The following is a 22,773-nucleotide window of genomic DNA, read 5'->3' as shown; positions in this document are numbered from 1 at the left end:
GTAGATTTAAAAAATGCTTCACAAATATTTTGTAAATAAAGTTAGTTGAGTTATACCTTGTTCCTGGCTTCTATATTGGCGTCGTAGGAAAGCAGCTTTGCTGTGAGTGATATATTCTGGCAAAAGACAGCATAGTGGAGAGCGGTGTTCCCACTGACGTCCATGACATTTGGGTCGGCACCATGCTCCAGCAGAAGAGTCGCACACTCCTCTTCTTGGCATTCTACGGCCTGCCAGTGTTGTGCCAAGAAACAGAGTGTAAATTCTAGGAATTCAAAGTAAACAGTCCACAAGCTTCACCGGTTTGCTATATCTAAATGAGATGAATTCACTTTAGTCTCAGTAGTTAGACCACATCCACCTTGTGTGGACACGGTTCGCTGCCCCATACCTTCATCAGCGCGGTCCTGTTTTCATTGTCACAGAGGTTAAGCAGGCATTTTCTCTCCAGGAGCAGAGTGACCACCGCTGAATGGCCATTGGCACAGGCCAAGTGGAGCGCAGTCCTATGAAAGCAAGAGGAGTTTTCAGGAAACTGTAGTGTTACTGTTTCAAAACAAACAATTGTTCCTGTGATTGAAAACATTCAATAGCATGCTATTCCTATCGCTCTAAAACAAATATTTCATTTCCTTCTGGAGAAAGAACATTATATATTAGCATTAGCTCTTCTTAACACAGTAATGAAAGAACAATCTACTTGAATAAAATGACCATGACCTTGAGATTCAGCTCAACTTGGGTTTGAATTTGACTTTCACTCTGTCACTTAGCTGTTGCTCAGCCTCTCTGTGCCTCAATTTCCTCATCAACAAAATGGCGAGAGAGAAGTAGTTCTCTCACAGGACAGCACTGCAATGCTTAAATGAGATCCATGCAAAGAGTTTAGAACTGTTCTTGGCACAGGTAACAGCTCAGTAACTGTTAGGTAATATAATCATTACTATTACTACTATTTTACAAGGACATCATCTCAAATGAAGTCAAAGGATATCATACCTCCTTTGCAGATACATTTTGAGGATTAGAGACAACACTGTACTTCAATGATTCTAATACGTTCATTTTCTGACATTTTAATGTTTCTGACATTCATTGGAATGAAATTTATAATTCACAATGTCTGTACAACTATAATTGGCAGCATTTTTGTTTGCTCATTTCTCATTTTTCCTGTTGATCTAATTACCATAAGGTCTTTTTGTCTAAGGTTGCTTCTTTTTAATTAAAGTATAGATGATGCATATTACATATTATTATGTATTACAGGTACACAACATAGTGATTCACAATTTTTATAGGTCATACTCCATTTAAAGTTATTATACGATATTTGCTATATTCCCCATGTTGTACAATACATCGCAGTAGCTGGCAGGATTTTAGTTTCCCCACCAGGTATCGAACCCTGAGCCCACAGCAGTGAGTCTTAACCATTGGACAACCAAAGAACTCCCTAGATTCCCTTGACTTCTGAAAAGGCTGAAAGTTGTCAGAAAATATCAATCCTCAAAAAAATTGTTTTAAAAACTTTAAAGTGAGAAATCATTTTTATTTGTGCCACATTCCTACTACTGCCAAAAAGACAAGCCCTTCTGCTAATCCGACTTGCCTATAGACAGCTTGATCTACAGAGATTTTTAAATTTTTTGTGTTGTTAAAATGTTAAATCAACATCCAGATTTCTTTTTTTTTTTGTGCCGAAATCCAGGAAACTCCAGAATTCTTACTTTTGAAATCATTCTTAGAAAGGTCTTTGAGGGAGGCTCAGCAGAAAACAACACAACATTGTAAAGCAATTATTCTCCAATAAAAAAAAAAATTAAGGTTAAGAAACAGTAGAAATAGAAAAACAGAAGGTCTCTGTCAGCAGATAAAAAATGTATAAATAGGAATCTGAGTTTTATTCTGGTACTTCTCTCACTGTGCATATTTGAAATGTTTGATCCATACTCTATCTGAAACTTTTTGGTGAGATAAAAAATTGAGTTACTTTTCTCTTTTACCAGGTTATTTCTCCACCATCTATACACAGTTTATCATTTCTAACAGAAACGGTCATCATTTTCAAGTTCTAAAGTTTTACATACATTTGGGTGTTTGGGCATTCTGTTCCATTCATTTATCTATTCAGTTGTTAGTAAATGAACACTTTGTCTAGAACGGCAAATCTTCCTCTACTACACAAAACTTTTAATTTCATCACAACAATTAAAGACAGCATATGTAACCAAAAATCTTTAAAACCATGAAATGTTGATTTGGTTTAAATATAGAAAGACCATACATCCTAAGAAAATGTCTTCCTATTCAAGGACACAGCCAGCTTCCTACTTCAAAGCTGTCTTCTAAGGTCCTTCAGCAAAGAACACATATACCTAAGTGTACACTGATATAAAATGGATATTGAATTGTATCTGAAGAATTTTTAATCCAGAATTTGCCTTGGCATGGGAATTATTTTGCTCACTATGCAGTTTTCTGTAATATATAACCTTACGGTATAAAAAATGTATACATTAAAAATAAGATATTGACAACATCAGAAATCTGTCCACTGCCATGATCCACAATAGGCGATCCATGAAGAAGTGCTTTCATAAATCACATGAGAAAAAATGTGAGAGCCAGAAGGTTCAGAAGATTTCTTGAAGGCTATATAACTTGAGAGCTTTTACTCATGAGTACATTATGCTAAGTCAGGCAAATAAAAAGTAGGAGGAAGAAAGGAAAAACAGATGCTATTCATGTTTCATTTCATTTCTGTGATTACCGACATTCAGTTAAATGACTTCAAAACTATCAGTAAAGCTCTATAAGGGGAATTATAAGTGGGTCCAAAACCAGCTAAGGCTTTTTGCTGCCTATAAAGTCTGCAGGGTGCTGGAACCCAGGAAGGTATCCAGGAGCCTTGGAGGGGAAATTCACAGGAGGAATCTCTGCCAGGCTCTTCCACCCCACTTACCTGTTCATCTTGTCCTTGTCATTCAGGCCATTTTCTCCAAACAACACAACATGCTGCACTTTGGCTACGTTGCCCACAATGGCAGCTTTGTGGATCTTTCTAAGGTCTTTGTCTCGGATGCGGTACCCAGGCTGGAAGTTGATTCCATGACTGCTGTCTCTCACCGGGTTGATGGAGGAGCCAGAGGGCGACTCGCCCTTCTTACTCCCGAAGCCAAAAATCTTCTTCATCTCAGAGCCTACGGACTCCAAACACACCTTACCTCTCCGTCGGCTCTTCACAGTCCCCTAAACCCAACACGAGCACTACAGGTAAGCCAGAGCTGTCCCGCCACAACCTCCCAGTTGGGAAGCTCAACGATTTGGAATCTTTATCCCAGAATGATCGTTGCTAAGCAACACCTCTAAACACACTGCCCATGCGCACAGAGGCCTGGCGTGCCAGCCCAGTGCTCATATGCAAGAACTGTAAGTTCATTTCCTGAAAGAAATAAACAATATCAATAAACCCTTACCTAAACTAAGAAGGAAAGAGAGGAAACTGAAATACAGAAATGAAAGTGACATTATAACTGTGTAACTGTCAAAGTAACTATAGTATCCAAAGCAATCTACAGATTCAGTGCAATTTCTATCAAATTACCAATGGCATTTTTCACACAACTAGAACAAAAAATTTTACAGTGTGTATGGAAACAAAAGACCCCAAATAGACAAAGCAATCTTGAGAAAGAAAAGCAAGAGCCGACAGAATCAGGTGCCCTGACTGCAGACTCTGGCAAGCTTCAGTAATCAAAATACAGTACTAGCACAAAAACAGAAATATATTGAATGATCAATGGAACAAGACAGAAAGTCCAGAGAGAAACCTACGTACCTGTGGTCAATTAATCTAGGATAAAGGAGGCAAGACTATACAAAGGAGAAAAGACAGCCCCTTCAATAAGTGGTGCTGAGAAAACTCAACAGCTACATGTACAAGAAGGAAATTAGAACACTCCCTAACATCATACACAAAAATAAACTCAAAATGGACTAAACACCTAAATATAAGACAGGTCCTGTAAAACTCAAAGGAGAATATAGGCAGAACACACTCTGACATAAATTACAGCAGGATCTTTTTTCATCCACCTCTTAGAGTAATGAAAATAAAAAGAGAAATAAGCAAACAGGATATAATTAAACTTAAAAGCTTCTGCACTGCCGGGAGCCGGCGAGACATTCCACTCGTGACAAAGGTCATGAGGAAGGGGGCTCGGCATACGCAAAGGCGGGATCGAGCCTCGGGAGTGCCCCCGGATATTCTCGAGCATCTACCCCCCAAAAACCAGAGTCTGCCTACTTTATTGCTTTGTGCTCTCACCTCTGACTTTACTGGGGGCTGTCCCCCACCACCATCTCACTCTCTCTGTCAAAGAGTTAACTTACAGCTCCAATTAATAAAGTTCCTGGGCAATTAGGAGTGTTTAAATCCAAACCCCTCAGATGGCTCTCTAACTCGCCTGACAAGTTTACCCGGACACCTACAGCTATGCATACGATTGTTTACAGTCTCCCAGCCTCCAGAGGCACGGGAAGCTTAAGATATTCAAATAGCTTAGAGCCTCTCAGAGAATTAGAAACTGTCAGAATAAAACTAGTAAAAGATTTCATTGATGAGCCAATGTTTGTTGCCAAGTTTTCACATCCCCTGAATTGTATCCTTGAATGTGCATTAATTAATATAGTTGGTATGTAGAAAAAATAAGTAGTGGCCTGGTGTTAGTAACTTTAGACCCTTAAGGTAGTAAATTCTTTCCTTTGTAAACCCATTACACATCCACCCTATAGGAACGTAATCTTATCTTCGGAAGATGGCGCCAAACCTTAGAATAATTACTCTTAGAGAAAATAAGTCTTTGTTGATAAGTCCTTGTCAAGAGTCATAAAATGTTAATAGGCCTCTGGCCAGAAGATGATGTAAATCACCTAAACCATTTGTATACGATAAATCTGCAGGAAAGAAACCCTGGTTTTTGATAAGCATCAAAGACTGCTGATTTTGCATCCCCTATTGTCCTCCATGTGTAACTTAGGGTATAAAAGCCCCTGTTGAAAATAAAGCTATGGGCCTTGCTCACCAACGCTTGGTCTCCCCATGTCATTCTTCCCTTTAACTTCCAGCTGAGTGTCCATCTGGAGCGTGGATGTCCTCTGCGACCATTTATTTGCCTGGGCTTCTAAGACCCACTCGAGAAGGTGTCTAAGGTGGGGCACCTTCCGCTATTCGAGAGGGCGCCTGCGGCCTCCGTGGTCAGAGCTAACCTGGTGTCACGGGTTATATTGATTTTCCGCGTAAACCAAGCCACTCAGCTTCTTTTCTCCACTGAATTTTCCTACTGAGCTATCCTCATTCTATTCCTCTTTATTATATCTAATTAACATTTGAATAGGTCGCCTAGCCATCTCTCCTTCGAATACCCTGGATCAGCAGGGGCTGGACCCCGGCACTGCACAGTGCAGGAAATCGTAAACAAGACAGACAACAACCCACAGAATGGGACACAATATTTGCAAATGATGCAATTGACAAGGGATTAATCTCCAACATATTCAAACAGCTCAAAGGGCTCAATATCAAAAAACAACCTGATCAAAAAATGAGTATAAGATCTAAATACACATTTCTGTAAGGAACACCTACAGATGACCAAAAACCACATGAGGGATGCTCAGAAAGGATGCTCCGCATCACTAATTATTATAGAAATGCAGAAATACTATAATAAGGTATCATTTCACACCAATCAGAATAGCCACCATCAAAAAATATACAAACAATAAATGCTGGAGAGAGTGTGGAGAAAAGGGAATCCTTCTACACTGCTTATGGAATGCAACTAGGTACACCCACTGTAGAAAACTCTATAAAGGTTGTTATAAAAACTAAATATAGAGTTGCCATATGATTCAGCAATCTCAGTCCTGGGCATATATCTGAGAAAACCATAATTCAAAAAGGTGCATGCACCCCAATGTTCATTGCAGAACTATTTACAATAGCCAAGACATTGAAGCAACTTAAGTGTCCATCAACAGAAGAATGGATAAAGAAGATGCGGTATACACACACACACACACACACACACATCCCGAAAATGGAATATTACTCGGCCATAAAAAGAAATAATAATGCCATTTGCAGCAACACAGATGGATCTCGAAATTACAATACTAAGTGAAGTAACTCGGAGAAAAACAAGTATCACATCACTTACATGTGGAATTTTAAAAAAATAAGTTTATTTACACAACAGAAACCAACTCAAAAGATCTCAAAATCAAATTATGGTTATGAAAGAGGAAACATGAGGGGAAGGATAAATTAGGAGATTGGGATTAACATATATACACTATTTTCTAGTAGTCACGTATGGATATGAGAGTTGTACAATAAAGAAGGCTGACTGCCAAAGAATTAATGCTTTTGAACTGTGGTGTTGGGAGTAGACTCTCAAGAGTCCTTGGACTGCAAGGAGATTAAACCAGTCAATACTAAAGGAAATCAATCCTGAATATTCATTGGAAGGACTGATGTTGAGGCTGAAGCTCCAATACTTCAGCCACTTGATATGAAGAGCTGACTCATCAGAAAAGACCCTTATGCTGGGAAAGATGGAAGGCAGGAGGAGAAAGGGGACAACAGAGGACGAGAGGATTGGATAGCATCACCAACTCAATGGGCATGAATTTGAGCTCACCCCACAAGATAGTGGAGGACAGAGGAGGCTGCTGGGCTGTAGTCCATTGGTCGCAGAGTCGGACACGACTGAGTGACTAACACTTCCACTTTGAATATGGAAAACTTAACAGTGCTGGTTTAAGTTAGCTACAGAGAAAATACTTAGTATCAAAATTACTTAGATACTACTGTTTAAAAGTAGTATTAATACTACTTAAAAGTAGTATTTTTAAAATACCATATAAATTTTCATCATACACACAAAAATATTTCCCTTTAATAAAGATTTTCTCATCATGTTTAATGAGAAACTAAAATGTCATGAAAACAGTCCAGAAGGGAAATTTTTACTATTTATCTTTCAGATCATATATTTTTTCTTCAAAATCTGTACATATTCTTGTGATGTTTTCAAAAGCAGGTCCTGAGACAGATTTGACCCATCTGTAGCTCCTACAGGAGACAATCCATAGGACTCAGATTCAAATTCAGCAGCAGCTGGAAAGAAAAAGGATTACATTCTTTATCTAAAATACTTAACTCAGTATTAGTAAAAACAAACAAACAAAAACCTGAGATATTTCTAAGTGCTCTGAAAAATGAAACATATCTATAGATGACAGAAAACAAAATACAAGATTACAATTATATAATCAGCCCACGGTCCCACATGTGGCTGAGTATCAGAGCTTCTGGCTTTCTCATTCTTCATTCATTTACTCAATAACTATCTGCTAAGGGGCTGTGACAAACACTGGAATTACAAGAGGAAGGTGACCCAGTCACCCTGAGAAATGATAATGCCATAAACTGTAAAAATAGATGAACAGACAATTTCCATACGGAGTCATAAATACTAAGACAGGTATATAAGATGGCACAAGGAACACGCAGAAGGGACAGCCGGCTTTAGTCAATGCTGCCAGCTTTTTGGTGGAGGTGCTATGGAAGTAGCTACCTGAAGGACAGGAAGAAGTACAGGAGATGGAGGGGAGAAGCACGTACAAAGACCGGAGGTGAGGAAGCGCACCTGTGGGATCCTACACAGTCTGTCTGGTTAGATGCACAGCTAAGGGGCAGAGTAAGGTGGTAAAGAAATAAGGCCAACTACTTTGGAAGAACCCAAATTGATGCACGTGTTTGGAGCTTTTCCTGAAGGCAAGAGATAAACTAGTGACAAAGTCAATGACACAGAAATTATTAAGTCACCCACCAAGTGACAGCTAGGCAAACATGACTGGTTGAGTCTGGGTGTTCTAGCCTTAACCACTACCAGACACTTGAGACGTTGATGAACTCCATGCTTTCTGAGAATGGTGTCAGGGTGCAGATGGACAGTTCCACAGTGATGGCAGTAGTAGAGAAAGGATACAGCCAGAAATAAATAGAAATACATAGACCTTTTGACATTTTTTTTCAACTATGGAACATGATGAATAAATGAGGAAGAAGAATATTTTTCACTATGACTGCTCATGCTTTCACATTTTTCATTAGCTACGTATAAGAAAAAAATATTTAACATAGCATCTGTTATCCAAACAATGGAAAGAGATGCCATTTATTGTTTACAGTGTATTTCAAAAATCAATATCTAAATTTAATTCATACATTTTGGCAACGTACCTTCTCTGAGTTCTCTAGTTATACTCCTGTCCAACTCCTGCCGCATCTGAAATAAGTCAAATATTATTTATCTTTAAGTTAAGCAAGAGATATTATCATAGGAATGTTATACAGCTCACTAAATGTGACATTTAAATAATACTTTTAGAGACTAGACCTAACTTGAAGATTACTTAAGTAGAAAAATAATCACATAAATAAAAGAAAATGCATTCCTACTTATTCCGCTTATAAATAACAGAGAACATATATATGGAACGTTATTTAATCTGATAAAAAGTATAATAAATATCAGTCTATCAAGTACACATAATTTCAAAGAATTAGAGAATGACCCAGGATCCTAGGAATGACCCACAAGATTACTATCTTCTCCCCCTAACAGCTCCTGCCCTAAATACATACTTCTGAGACCTTTGATTTCTAGGTGAGGATCCTGTTCAAATGGAGGAAGTAGTTTGAGTTGAATGTTATTAAGGAGAACACATCTGCAATTTTCCTTAAACTTTTCCGTTTAACAAAAACACAGAAAGGTGAGAAAATTATACATAAGAAAACAATGTACCAGCAAGGTTTTATTCTAAAGGTGTTTAGTGAGAAGGATTAACACATAACTGTTAGTTTCTGAACTATGTCCCGTAGAAGGGGAAGGTCCCACAGGGGTCACCGCAGGGTGAGGAACAGAGAAGTCACAAGCCCAGGACCTCTGGCCGCTCCTTTGGCTAAAAGGCTTTATACTTGTCTCCATTTTATATAATATGGTTCCACATAAAAGTTTTTTTTTTTTTAAAGAAAGGTTGTTTTCTTTGGGGAAAAAAAAAAACACAACTTTTTTAAGGTATGAGAGTCGTGTTTTAGGCAAAGTTCATAATTCTACAAAAGAAGTAACAAAGCCAATGACTTTCTTACTGAGTCCAGAGTCCTATGCCAGCTACTTCCTTAAATTAAGAAAAAATACATAGATTTTTAACTATAACAGAGAAAATGAATATGTAAAACCTTACATAGTTCAATAATGTTTGTGGCATGACATGACATAGTAGCTTTCTAACTAAATCATGTTTTAAAGGCAAGAACAAGACTAAATTATTGTCAAACGCCTATATGTAGCAGTCAGTTGATACAGTTAATTTATAAAGTATAATTTTTTAAAAAACACACAACAGGGAACTTGAAGGAGAAAAGTCTCAAGGTGAGGACTTATACTCCTACCCTCCTTATGAGAAGGAACTTCTCCCCAAGTGCTTGCTTGGTTCCAAATCTCTTCTTTGAAAAGATGGATGTGCCCACAGCACCATCAACTTGGGTGTGCAGTAGGCAGCCTGCCCCTGGGACAGGGGTCAAGCATTTGCTTCCTTCTCTTAGGCCTACGCGGGGAAGTGTCTGCCTTGGGATGAAGTGTTCGGAGGCCCGCTGTGACCACACAGCTAAAGCACGTCCTCCAGGTTCAAGGCTCTCAAGTACTAAGACCCAACATAGCCGCAGTGCTGTCAAAGAAACCTTAATTGGTCTCCTACTATGGCAAGAAGCCAAATGAGAAAACAGGTTGAGACTGCATTTAACAAGGGCTAATTCTCTGTGCATCACAAACATCAGGAAAACACCACCAAATCCACAAACCTGTGTGCACTGACTGAAATGGATATTTTAATCACAATGATTAAACAGTAAAAACTGGTTGCAATTTAAAGACTCCCCATCATTGCTATCTTAGATACCATCCATCCAGGTGATGTCAAGATAAAGTGAGCTTCATTTATAATTTTTAAATGTTTGCATTAACTACAAATCTAGAAATATTCTACAAATACTCAGCAAGATTTTTTAATTTTAAATAAAAATGCTATAGGTAAAATAACAATTAAAGAAAATGACAAAAATGTCATTTTCATAAGAAATGACAAAATGTAAGAAAATGACAAAAAATGTTAAGCAAAAACTAGAAATTAATGTTTTGGTTTAGTATTATAAGTTTATTTAATTCATAAAAAGGATTTATCTAGGATTCCTTTAAGCAAAAAGCATCCATATGTGGTTAGTGTTTAGATACCAGTGATTCACTTATGCTTAGAGGTAGAAAAACTTCGTTGGGTACAGCAGAGTGTGGAAATGATTATGAATCACTGCCAATTAGAAAGGAAGTGAAACATCTGAAAGAATACTTTTGGATACTAGGTAATAAGATTTCATTTCTTAAGTAGAATTTAAACACAGCTTTTCAAGAAATTTAATAATTTAGTAAGTATCTCTTAAAATGAACTCTGGGACAAAAAAATCATAAAATTTCTGTCTCCTTTATTAGCACAGCTAATTATGACTTTTACTTAGTGTGCATTAAGTCAAATAAACAACTCAGAAGTTCACCAAATTAAAAACAAGGATCATTCATACCAGAAATCTGAAACCCAGTGGAAAAAAGATAATAGAACTAACCTTGGTCAAGTAAGTCTCCATGCTGTTATTTGAAGGGCGTGGAATTGAGGTAGAAAAACCTAGGTTTGCTCTTGGAGTAAGATTTCCATTGAGCACAAAAGGATTATTGAAATTTCCAACACAAGGGGGCTCCAGGACTGGCCTCGTGCTAAGAGTGCTGAGTAAAGATCTGTTCTGCTCTTTCTCCACCTCAAGTTTGGTGCTGATCACTGCCAGCCTCTCATGAGTCCTAGGGAAGATGGAAAACACCAACTTTATTCATGTTTCCCAAAATGATTTGCATTTTTAAAGTTGCCATATAGTAAATGGAATTCCCAATAAACTGTTTGAACACTGAAAACACAGAGCAGACCTCCTGTAAACAATGATAGCTGTAACCTTGCTCTAAAGAAGTACACATGTGTCTGGGGCTCCTCAAGTAACAAGGCACAGTTGGGAGAGGAGAGAAAGGGCATCAGGGAGAAAGGGAGGTGGCCTCACAGTGACACCTGCTGTCTCTGGGACACACCTGCCTCCAGGAAACAGTTCAGGGATGAAGAAACACCCCATCCCACAAAGCCACATTCAAGTGCTTCCTTTCACCACCCTTGTATACACGTTTCACTCATGACCTCGGAGAAATTAAGCTTTTGGCTCTGAGGAATCACCTAGAGCCACAATCTAGACGGGAGGACAAGAAAGTCAACGGTGATTGAAAAGAGCTAAAACAGCCCCAGGAACAATTACAAGTATCCCCTGCTTTTCCAAAGTTCACTTTATGTTATTTCACTTCTAGGAAAGGCCTACGTTGGCATCTGTTTTTGATAATAAAAAAAAAAATTTTTTTTTGAAGAGACTTTTTGATTTCATATAAAAAGGTTCAGTGTACGTTTTACAGTGAGAGGCATCATGCTCCCCAAGCAGGCAGACTGGCCCAACTGAGCTCCTTCCCTGGAAGCCACATCCCACATCTCAGTGTCAAGTCACCGCAACCCTGAAGCCTATCTGGGAGCACCTGTGCTTCACTTGTGCATATTCATTTTAGGCTTCAACTAGCAGAACGTGCCCTCGGGTGCCTGCTTCTTTGCTTTATGCTGCTTTGGCTTATGAAAGGCTTCCTAGGAGTGCTCTGCTTTCAGACAGTGGGAAAACCTGGACTAGGCACTGGAGGTGCCATCTGCCCTTTCCATCCTCCACACCCCCACTCAGTCAGGTCACCATACTATTTCTAGCCACTCTGTGAATTATCCTGCCTTTCACCCCTGTGTTAATTGCCCCCAATTTCACAGCATGCGTTTATGCAGTGTAGAAAACCTTAAAAGGACACAGTATCAATAGTTTGTCTCAGGGCGCCCTCTAGCAGTGACCATCTAGTTAGCTTTCACTTCCTACTCATCTCATGAACTGTGCTCTATAAAAATTAGGCTTTAGAGACAAATTAACGAGCTAAATTTTCTTTCTGTGATTCTGTGTTTTGACTTACTTGTCCAGTTTACCTTCCAATGACTTTCTAACTTCTAGTTCTACTAGGTAGAGTTGCTTATATTTTTCCAACTCTGCTTTATGAGAATCTTCTTGCAAAGTTTTCACCTTGGAGAGTTCAGATTCCAAGTCTTTAATTCTGAGTTCCATCTGACTTCTTATGGAAGCATTATTCTTCTCTTGTAACTGCTCTAAGTTCTCCTGAGATGCTGCTTGTATCTAAGGCAAATTTAAAAATATTTAAAAAATAATCATTAACCTGGAAAATGATATTTGCTCCCTTTAGTTTTGAGTCAGTGATTCAGAAAGCAATTTTAAAGGTAAAAAAAAAAAAGAGAGAGAGCAGAAGTTTAAAACAATTATCGTCAATGTGAATTAAATGTGAATTATAAAATTAAAGTGGAATTATTGTTATAGTGGTGCTTATATAATCTGATAATTTAAGGAACAAGAGGATCAACTTAAAATTTTAAAAAATGAACAAGACAACTTAAAAATAATTCAAGAGGATGGTACCAGTTCTAAACTACAATATTTTCTTTTCCTCCTAGTAGTCTTGTTTTATACCAATTGGTCTTATAAATGAAAGGATTCTCTAGTGAGAATCATTCTGATAGGTCAATTTGGTGATAACTGTGATGGAAACGGAAATATTTAAAGGGAGAAGCAAATGCCCCCTTCCTTCCAGAAAACTACCAAACCAACTGCTCTAAGGGAAGGAGAGGAAACACATAAGCTGTATAGATCCAAACCGTAATTTACAATGAGGTGAATCCAAGCACAAAACAGATGAACAAATTAACCTGCAAGAATAGGTTGACTTCCTTTAATTTCTCCACGAGATCCTGTCTCGCCTTTTCTTCAATCTCCCGTTTATACTGCTCTACTTGACTGTGTTCGATCATATTCATTTCTATATGACTTCTGAGGTTCACTACTTCTTGCTCCAACTTCTTTTTATTCTTCTCTAGTTTTTCACATTTCTTTTGCATTCCTTTCATAGATAATAACTCCTCTCGAAGAACTTGATTTTTTGCATCCAGGTGCAGACATTTTGAAGATGCAGTTTCCAGCTCTGCTGTAAGATCATCAATCTGCAAGAATAAAACAATAGTGTTTGGTAATGAGGCAAGTGGACTGAGCACAGCCTAACTCAAACCCAGGACCAAATAGAAATGATGGTATCTGTATTGTAGAATGTAGGGCCAGGGATTACTCAGAGAATCAAAAAAGAAGTTCAAACCACCAAGAGTCACAAAATATATTCTTCACTGTCATCATCTTTGTCACACAACATTTGCACTTGATTTTACACTCTTTTCTATTTTTTCTCCATAAAATGACTACAAGTCACCTCTTAGTAGAATGTCTCTTACTCCCTCCCCTCTTCTTAATGCCCCATGTTTTAAAGAAGTTTGAGGGATACTGTATTGAGTTATCTAGGGCTAAGTTAATAAACGCTTCCCAAAAGAAGATTGTGAAAATAAGACTCTAATTAATAAATCTTGTAAATATGGATTCCAATCCCATAAGTCTTTTTCTGAACTATGAATAGTTTTTGCTAATTTGAACTGCATTCCAAAGAAAAATAATTCAAAAGGTTAAAGAAATCCCATCTCCTAATCGCTTAGTGAGATGATCCATACATTTTTCTGAACTACAAAAAAGATGCCTCATTTTTGTTACCATTTGTTACTTTTCACAGAACAGAACATACCAAACAAAACAACAAACAAAATTTGCAGGAATTTCAGTGACACCGAGTTGGAAAGAACTTTCCTTTAGACAGAATGATGTGAGTGGAGGTGGTGGCATTGAAACTGTCTACAAATTCTTTGACACTTTTCTCTGAAATTCCCTCCCCTTAAATATGTGCTGGCCTCAGTAACTGATTTCTACTGGACAGAGTCTGGGGAAACTGACTTTTGCTCTATGGGAAAGCCCACCCTTAGCATCCGTCACTATGCTGCGAAGAAGCCCAGACCACATACTGAGCACCTTGTCAGTGTCCCCACTGACCGCCCCCAACTAATGCCCCATCCAAAAGCCAGCTCCAACTGCCAGACATGTGCATGAACTAATCTTCAGATGACTCTGGTCCCCACCTCCACAACATCCCAGCTGATGCCGACTGGAAAACAAACGTGCTGGCCTCACTCACTGAGCCTTGCCCCAACACAAATTTGTGAACAAAGTAAATGCTGTTTTGAGCCACTAGGCTTTGACGTGCTTTATTATACAATTTGCTGGCAATAAATACCTGGCACAGATACTGATATCAAAAATGCCATTAAAAAAGAACTAAAAGATGTGAGAATGCCTTTCAACCTGGAGGTAGGTGAGATCTGAATGGATGCAGAGAAAGAAATGAAAACCCAAAGGGCTTCATGACATTGTAAACTGAATCTTGATGGCCCTTAAAGAGGCTGCTGGTGACAGCTTCTAGGCAAGAGAAGAAAACAACACTGAAACACAGGAGAAAGGAGACTCTTGCTACGAACCAGCTGAGAGTAACATCAATGAGAGGGATAAGCTATCAAAAAAAAAAGGGGGGGGGGACTATTAAATATAAAGGAACCAGGCTCAATTATATTTGGGTTCAATATCTGTTATCTCTTTTACAGCATCTCCACATGTCCAGTGGTCACATGATGCTAAAGGAGAGAAACAGCTTCTGGGCTAAGATCAAATCTAGGGTGCTGCCAGGAAAACATGGTCTAAAGGTGAAGCCTGTAGACTGTAAAACCCTTCATTAAGACCCTGGAAAGACTTAAGGTGGTGCCTCAAATTCCTTTAAAGATCTTAAGGGCATAAGAATTTTAAAGGCATCATCCTACAAAGCTTCACAAGAAGCCCAAGGTGCAGAGCTTCTCTCAAAAAAGATTTGTGAGGGTAGCCTCTCCAATGACATGAACCCCAATCCAATTCACAGGACACTGAAAGCTTTAAAGAGAACCTTGGCAGCAAAAAAAAAAACAGTACTCGGCCTAACAGAGACCAAGACATACAAATGAGAATTGGCCTTTGGGATTTTCTTAGAAGTTCAATAAAGAGGAAGCTAGCTTAAGAAACATGACTCAGCTACAGACAGAGGTCATTTCTTATGAAAAGGACAGCACACAGAGCTCAGAGGGTAGAGCAAAAGAGAAGCACTCCCATGGGCAGGACCAAGTCCTCATCACAGAGCTGGCAGCTCCAAACTGGACCTCAGAGCTGCTATGGACTACGGGGCCTCCCGTTTCCCGTTTCTGAACGGGAGAGCCTAGTCATTCAGCAGAATAGTGGGGGTGTGGGTGGCAGGTAACTTGTCCCTTTAGTTCTCAAGTCTTAGTACTGACAGGGTTGTGCTCACAGGGTCACACTCTAGAAATCACACCCAGAAACCTCATCCCCATGTGCCATCTGTACCTGATGAAGATGGTAAGACCTCTACTTGAGCCTGGGCCTGACACTGTTAACAACTGAGACTTGTGAGGGAACGGGTAGGGAAAAGGGTATTTTTCATTGGAAGGAATATAAAAAATTGTGGCCAGTGATTAACTGTGCTAGTTTTTAAATGTACCCATTAGTTTTTAAAAATTTATTCTGTAAAAAAGGTAGAATATAGGCCATGTATAAGTGACTTGCTCCTATTGAACAGAGGATGATGAAAGTGATGCTGTGTGAACTGCAAAGTGAGGTTAGACAAGGCAGCAGAGCTTCTGCCTGGCTCTCAACCTGGGAACCAGGCTCCATGCTGCGAGTAAGCCCAGGCTACAAAGAGAGCCCAGGTGTTAAGGGTACGTGTTTCACTTGTCTGCCTTCACCAAAGTCCAGCCAACCACAGATACCAACTATCAGACATGGGAATGAACACACCTTCATCCGATTCCAGCCCCCAGCCCTCGGGCTGCCCCACCTGAAGCCAAGGGGACAAGAAGCCAGCCGTCCTGGCCACCTTTTCCTAAGTGTAGATTTTGAACAAAACCAATGTTGTTTATTGAAGCCACTAAACTTAAAGCTGATTAGGAAAAAACAGAAAAATAGATTTTTGAAAAAGAGAAAATAAAGAAACATAACTTAAATGCAGGTAGAAACTGGTCTCCTATAAATTGGAATATAATAAAGGGTGAGATTTTTAATGACAATGTTGATGAGAAGAAGCATATAACTAGAAGAAAGGCTTAAGAACTATTCAGGAAGAAGTTTTTTCAGGGTTCCCTTCAATTACAATTTCTTACAAATAGGCAGGTGTGACTCCTTAGAATTTCTGCTCAAGTTTGAAAGCAATGAAGACTAGTAAGCAATGAGACATATAATTTGAACTATAAGAAATAACTAGAAATAGTTTAATTACCAAAATCAGACTTTTGACCTCATCTCAATTTACTGAAATTCTAAAAGAGATGGGTAGCTCTGAGTAGTTACTAATCTAGAACTCAATCTTCATTGTCTTCTCCTCAGAGAGAGAAATAAAACACCACGAGATGCCACTTCATACTTGCTAGGATGGCTATACTCAGAGACAGGTAATCACTAGTGTTGACAGGAATGTATAGAAATGGGAACGTTTTACATATTTTGGATAAAAATATAAAATGATGCAGCCATGCTGGAAAACAGTATGGCAGGTCCTCAAAAGGTTAAACAGACTTGCTGTGTAATACAGCAATTCTATTCATAACCATATTCCCAAAAGAAATGAAAAAATATGTTCACACCAAAACTTAGACATAAATGTTCACAGCAACATTACTGACATTAGCCAAAAAGTAGAAACAACCCCAAAGGTCCATCAGATGATGAATGGATAAATAAAATGTGGTACATCCATACAATAGAATATTATTGAGTAATAAAAAGCAAGAAAATACTGATACATGTTAGATGTACCTTGAAAATATTATGCTAAATGAAAGCAGGCAGTCACAAAGGATCCCATATTGTGTGATTCCACTGACACGGAATGTCCAGAAAAGGGACATCTACAGAGTCAGGGAGTGGAGTCACGGTTCCCGCAGGCTGGGAAGATCAGGAAGGGAAATCTGGCACAGGGTGATTTCTTTGGAGGGTGATGAAAATGTTCTAACGTGGTAATGCCTGTATAACTCTTTAAATGCCAATAAAGTTACTGAACTGTACAGTTTAAGTGAATGAACTGCATGGTATGTTCATTAGATTTCAACAAATATGTCACCAAAAACAATGGATGCTTTGGGGTCACTAATGCTGTGCTGCTCAGCTTCAGATCACCAGCCAGGGTTCAAGACAGAGAGAGTCAAGAGTGTGCCCTTTTTATCTAAAAATGATATAGGGAAAAAGCTGTCTTTTTTACTGGTGTCCAACCTAAAAAATTAATAAACAAATCTGTGTTTCACTGGTCAAAGCATGGAATGATTTATATTTCCCCAAATTAAGTGATTTTGGGGTTCTAAAGCTGATTAAAAATTACCTTATGTTTTAGTTTATTAATTTGAATATCCATTTCAGTTTGACTGGTTTTTAAATCTCCATGGAAACTAAGCTCTCCATTTTCATATTCATTTAACTTCCTTCTTGTCATTTTTAAGAGTTTCTTAAATCTGTAGAAATGTATAGAATGAGTAAGTTCTTTAAGAGCAGATATTTAGTAATTAAACAGATATATGTTCTATCAGATAAAACAAACAAATCTATAAATTATAATCCTTTCTCATTGTTCAAATTTAATATTCCTTGAAAGCATAATAACTAAATTCTAATCTTAGATAAATATTATGAAGAAAAATCTTATCACATTTAAATATACTGTGAGTGATATATGTAATATATGAGTTCTTATAAATAAGTTAATGTCAATTTTTAGCATGCTAGTGTGAAATATTAATTTATTATTAAATATTAGTTATAAACCAGAGATCAGTATTCAAGCTAAAGATGAAGAGATATATGAATGATTTTTGAAAAGACACAAGACACATTTGCTCCTACTGACCACAGCCTCTACAAAAAGAAAAGAAAGTAGATACAAAAAACCAACAAGATTCTCACTCAAAATTGAAAAAAAAAAAAAAGAAAAATCTTTGGAGCCTAAGTTAAGTGGGAAATAACCCAGGCTGAGAGTTTTAGAAGAAATGAAATCAGAAGAGAGAGAGAGTGTACCAGTCTCTTCAAGACTGTTTTAAGAGATGCAGAAATCTTGCCCAGCACATTGTTAACAAAATGCAAAGCAATGTAGAGAAAATTAAAAGAGAAAAATATTAATGAGAAGCAGAGAAGAACCCTTTGTATAATCATCCCTTGGCATCCACAGAGGACTGGTTCAAAAATCTCCCAACACTCCGTGGATACAAAATCCATGGATGCTCAAGTCTCCCTAAGCACATCTTCCCTATACTTTGAGTCATCCCTAGATCACTTACATTATCTAATACAATGTAAACGCTTTGTAAATAGCTATAAATACAGTGTAAACACTATGGAAATAGTTGCCAGCTTGAGACCAATCCAAATTTTGCTTTTTGGAACTTTCTCAAATTTTTTTCCCTGAATTCTTTTGATCTTGGGTTGGCTGAATCTGTAGATGATGAGGGTTAACTGTACTCAGCAAAAAAACAAACAGTTTTTTATCTTACTGATCAAAACATGGTCACTAATTTTATTATTCTTTAAGTTACACATAGATTTTTGTATGTACATTTTATAACTAAAATTTTGGGGCAAAAAGAAAATATAAGCCAAATCAAGATATTTTTTAATGTTGTTCAACAATAACACAGGTAAGTTTTTAGATAATAAATTACTTGAATGATGAAGGGAAGGAACACGATTAAAAGAAGGCAGGATTACCAAAAAGAACAAAGATACTTTGCAGAAGTAAAAATTCAGCATAGATGATGAGGAACAGAGTGACATTATTATATGCAGAGGCACGGTTGTTACTGTTTTAGAAATCATTACAGATAAGCATAACACTGCTGCACTCAAAAACATTTCAGATTGTGCTGACATTCCACAGTAAACTTTGAAATAGGATAATGTGTTTAATAATGAAAATACACATAAAAAATGAATTTGTGTCTAAGGTTTTAAATAAAATAAAATTATACTTTAATTAATAGTTGAGATGATCAGAAATATTAAAATCTTACCCAGCAATCTCTTTTTCTAACTCACTGTTTTTCTTCTTTTCTTGGTCCAAGCTATTTTCCAGAGATTGTTTTAATTCAATGTATTTCTTTAATTGCTCCTTTTCATCCTCAGACTTAGAAAAAAAAAATTTTTAATTATTTTTAAACACCTAGAGAGACTTATTCTTTAAAAATATTATTTCTCATGAGTTCACAAGTTAATATGAATTTATAGTAAACAGTTTTTAAACCTGATTGATGCCAATAACAGATTTCAAAATTGATGACTTTTCTTAAAACAACTTAAAATGATTTTTCATTTCATCATTTTTCTGGAATTTAAATTGCCAACATTTATTTGTTAAAAATAGAGACTTACACATAAAATACTAAATGTTAATGAAAGTTTTTTAAAGACTGCCTATATTTACATTTTACTTTCTAGAGAAGCTCTAAAATAATTTTCATCAATGGTGCAAGATATTCCAGGTTTTGTTAAGCCACACCTTACTAAAATAATCTTTGAAAAATTCCCATGCAACCCCCATCTCTTAAAAAAAAATCCAACAAATGAAAAATACACTCGTTCAAAAAAATGGTTCTATACAGACATAGTATTCATTCTTAATGAAGAGAACAAACTACAATATTTAAAATGATTCATTATCAAAAATCTCACAGAAAGATCTGGATTACAAAAGAAACTCAAAATTCTCAATCAAATAATTACGCAAATTTCTGGACTCAAAGAGATGTTTGTGTACCAATGTTCAAAGCAGCATTATTAACAATAGTCAGAAGGTGGAATTTCATTGACAGATGAATGAACAAACAAAATGTGGTTTATATAAAATATTGCTTTTGGACTGTCACAATTTTTTAAATTAAAATCTTACTATAAAAATCATTAATTTTATGAATTCAGTCGACTTCTTCTACAGAGGAATCACAGTACTAGTAGCAAGCAGTATCAATAAAAATACAATAAGCTAATCAATGAGACTTTTCACATTGTCCAAAATATTCTTATATATTACTAGTAAAAAAATTAAAATCCTTTCTCAGTATGACAGAAATCAAGAGGTTGACTTACCGATCTTGTACTTAACAGGTTTTTCTGAAGCTGTTCAATTTTGCCTGCTTGCTTTTTGACTGTAGTTTGTAACTCGGCATTTTCAATTTCAAGCCTAAAATGCAGATTTTAAAATAATTATTCTCACACATAGGTTTTTTTTTTAAAGATTTTTTTTTTGGACGTAGACCATTTTTAAAGTCTTTACTGAATTGACTTCAATATTGCTTCTGTTTTATGTTTTGGTTTTTTGGCTGTGAGGCACGTGGGGTCCTAGCTCCCCAACCAGGGATCAAACCCACACCCTCTGCCTTGGAAGGCATAGTTTTAACCCTTGGACTGTCACGGCATTCCTTCACACATAGATTTTTAAAATATCACACTGTTTTTGAACAAACATCTGCAGGTTCAATTACATAGGTTCTTAGAATTTTGAAAAGTAGATGATTTGGCCACTGTACTGTTTTTCTATTTGTGACTAATCGCCTTCCCTGGTGGCTCAGATGGTAAAGAATGTGCTGGCAACGCAGGAGACCCAGGTTCAATCCCTGAGTCAGGAAGATCCCCTGGAGAAGGGAATGGCAACCTACTCCAGGTTTCTTGCCTGGAGAATTCCATGGACAAAGGAGCCTGGAAGGCTAGAATCCATGGGGTTGCGAAGAGTCAGACATGACTGAGTGATTAAACTTTCACTTTTCACTTGTGGATAATGTGCAAAATATGGAAATAATGGGGGGAAATTATGCATCTCAAAACAGCTCAAAGCTGAAATGTTACACAGCTTCACAATAATGTGTTTATTATCACTACTGATCTATTCTCATATTATACTGTTTATCTGCTTTATACTTATTTTCTACACTGCTTTAAATCGTACTTTTGGACGTGATCCTGTGTTTTCTCAGCACATCTCACAGCCTCTGTAAGTTGATCCTGTGCTTCTTGCAACTAAAAAAAAAAAGAAAAAACAACTGTTTTAACTACTAATAACCTAGTAAATCCGCCATCATTGGTTTTTGTCTCTTTTGTCTGCATATTGTTAACAGCTGCTTTCCTGCCATACAGCAGAGATGAGTTGTTACAACAGACACCTTACAGTCCACAAAGTGGAAATATTTCCTGACTGCCCTCTGCAGGTTACTGACCTCTCCTCTAGCAGTCAAACATCATCCATGCTTTAAATCAGATTTTCTCAAACACACAAATTTATAAACTACTCAAATAGGGAAAGACAGAAAACTACCTTATGGTAAACAAATTTTTTTTTTTTTTATCCAGGCTCCACATCGGCCATCACTTTAAATATCCACATATGTAAATGACCACAGATCCTCCAGTAGTTACGAAAGCTAACACTGTTGTTGGTGACAACCGGATGCTTCAGGAACTAGTGTGAGAGGCAGTAGATACACAGGAGCCAGAATGTGTGGACCTGTGTCACAGTTCCATCAGTTCTGAGCTGCGTGTCCTGGAGCAAATCACTTAACCTTTCTGCATCTCAGTTTCCCCATCCATAAAATGGAGATAATGGTAGCATCAACCTCAGTGGGATGTTTGGAAGATTATATTGTGGAGTTTACATAACGTACTTTAGAGAAGGAAATGGCTCCAGTATTGCCAGAAGGAAACCTGCTCCAGTTGACTCTTGCCTGGAAGATCCCATGGACAGAGGAGCCTGGTGTGCTACTGTTCATGAGGTCACAAAGAATTGGACACAACTAACCACATACAAAAACTATTTAGAAGAGGAAGTGGCATAGAATAAGAACTGTTTGTAATTGGCATTATTACAGTATTTTATCTGCAAAATACTGTCACTGTATTTTATCTGCAAAACAATTTGATATATCAGGCAGATGTCATGCCAACAGAAGTCGTCTTCAACACAAGTCACACTGAAATCACTCTCCATACCATTGCAAGTGGCAGTAAGGGGGAGCATGAGGCCCAGAACATATGCATCCAGTACTTCAAAAATGTTCACTGACTCCACTAACCAACTAGCAGTGTTCTCCACTTATAAATTTGTAACTTACTTCCTCTCTATACTACTCAGTGGACAATGACCACGGGTTAATACGCAAATAGCACCTCCTGGATGGAGTGGTACAGAACTTACATGACCATCAGAGGAAGGGTGATGTCACTGCCATGGAAATATTACCCTACTGCTAAATCAAAGTTCTGAATCAATTCATTCCCAACTGTTATGTCTAGCAACTGTTAATGTCTAGCAAGTACTCAGATGAGAAAATTAAGGTTACAAGCTATGGATATCAGAGAAGCCAACTCCAGAACCTCACAGTTAGTGAAAGTCTAGAAATCCGTAAATCCCATTTCTGGCTGCATAATTAAGGAAGGAAAATTTACATTTTTCTTCCAGAGTCAGGGAAAAAAATGAGCAT

General features: G+C 37.5%; 2 protein-coding genes across 6 annotated transcripts in view; both read right to left on the bottom strand.

Annotated features, from left to right (window-relative positions):
• The window catches only part of LOC102411496 (ankyrin repeat domain-containing protein 26), a 78,860-nt gene extending 74,718 nt beyond the window's left edge, over positions 1-4,142 (bottom strand). For 2 of the 3 annotated variants that reach the window (XM_045162719.1, XM_045162718.1), the window contains exons 1-3: positions 2,966-4,139; positions 392-506; positions 57-230 (exon numbers count right to left, since the gene is read on the bottom strand). In XM_045162719.1, coding sequence (XP_045018654.1) covers positions 57-230; positions 392-506; positions 2,966-3,195 — 519 coding nt within the window. In that variant the 5' untranslated portion in view covers positions 3,196-4,139. Of the gene's footprint in view, positions 1-56; positions 231-391; positions 507-2,965 lie in introns of all 3 variants that reach the window. The other variant, XM_045162720.1, reaches the window with a different exon arrangement.
• Positions 4,143-6,672: 2,530 nt separating this feature from the next.
• LOC102402714 (ankyrin repeat domain-containing protein 26) overlaps positions 6,673-22,773 on the bottom strand; it is a 69,188-nt gene continuing 53,087 nt past the window's right edge. For all 3 annotated transcript variants that reach the window (XM_025264457.3, XM_025264458.3, XM_025264459.3), the window contains 9 exons: positions 21,246-21,316; positions 20,390-20,483; positions 19,318-19,430; positions 17,640-17,769; positions 13,012-13,302; positions 12,210-12,427; positions 10,748-10,976; positions 8,315-8,360; positions 6,673-7,186 (listed from right to left, as the gene is read on the bottom strand). In XM_025264457.3, coding sequence (XP_025120242.3) covers positions 7,050-7,186; positions 8,315-8,360; positions 10,748-10,976; positions 12,210-12,427; positions 13,012-13,302; positions 17,640-17,769; positions 19,318-19,430; positions 20,390-20,483; positions 21,246-21,316 — 1,329 coding nt within the window. In that variant the 3' untranslated portion in view covers positions 6,673-7,049. The remainder of the gene's footprint in view (positions 7,187-8,314; positions 8,361-10,747; positions 10,977-12,209; positions 12,428-13,011; positions 13,303-17,639; positions 17,770-19,317; positions 19,431-20,389; positions 20,484-21,245; positions 21,317-22,773) is intronic.

This window comes from Bubalus bubalis, chromosome 14, assembly GCF_019923935.1.
Source record: "Bubalus bubalis isolate 160015118507 breed Murrah chromosome 14, NDDB_SH_1, whole genome shotgun sequence".
Classification (NCBI taxonomy): domain Eukaryota; kingdom Metazoa; phylum Chordata; class Mammalia; order Artiodactyla; family Bovidae; genus Bubalus; species Bubalus bubalis.
Note: the sequence above shows the minus strand (reverse complement) of the source record. Positions and strands in the feature narration are given on the sequence as shown.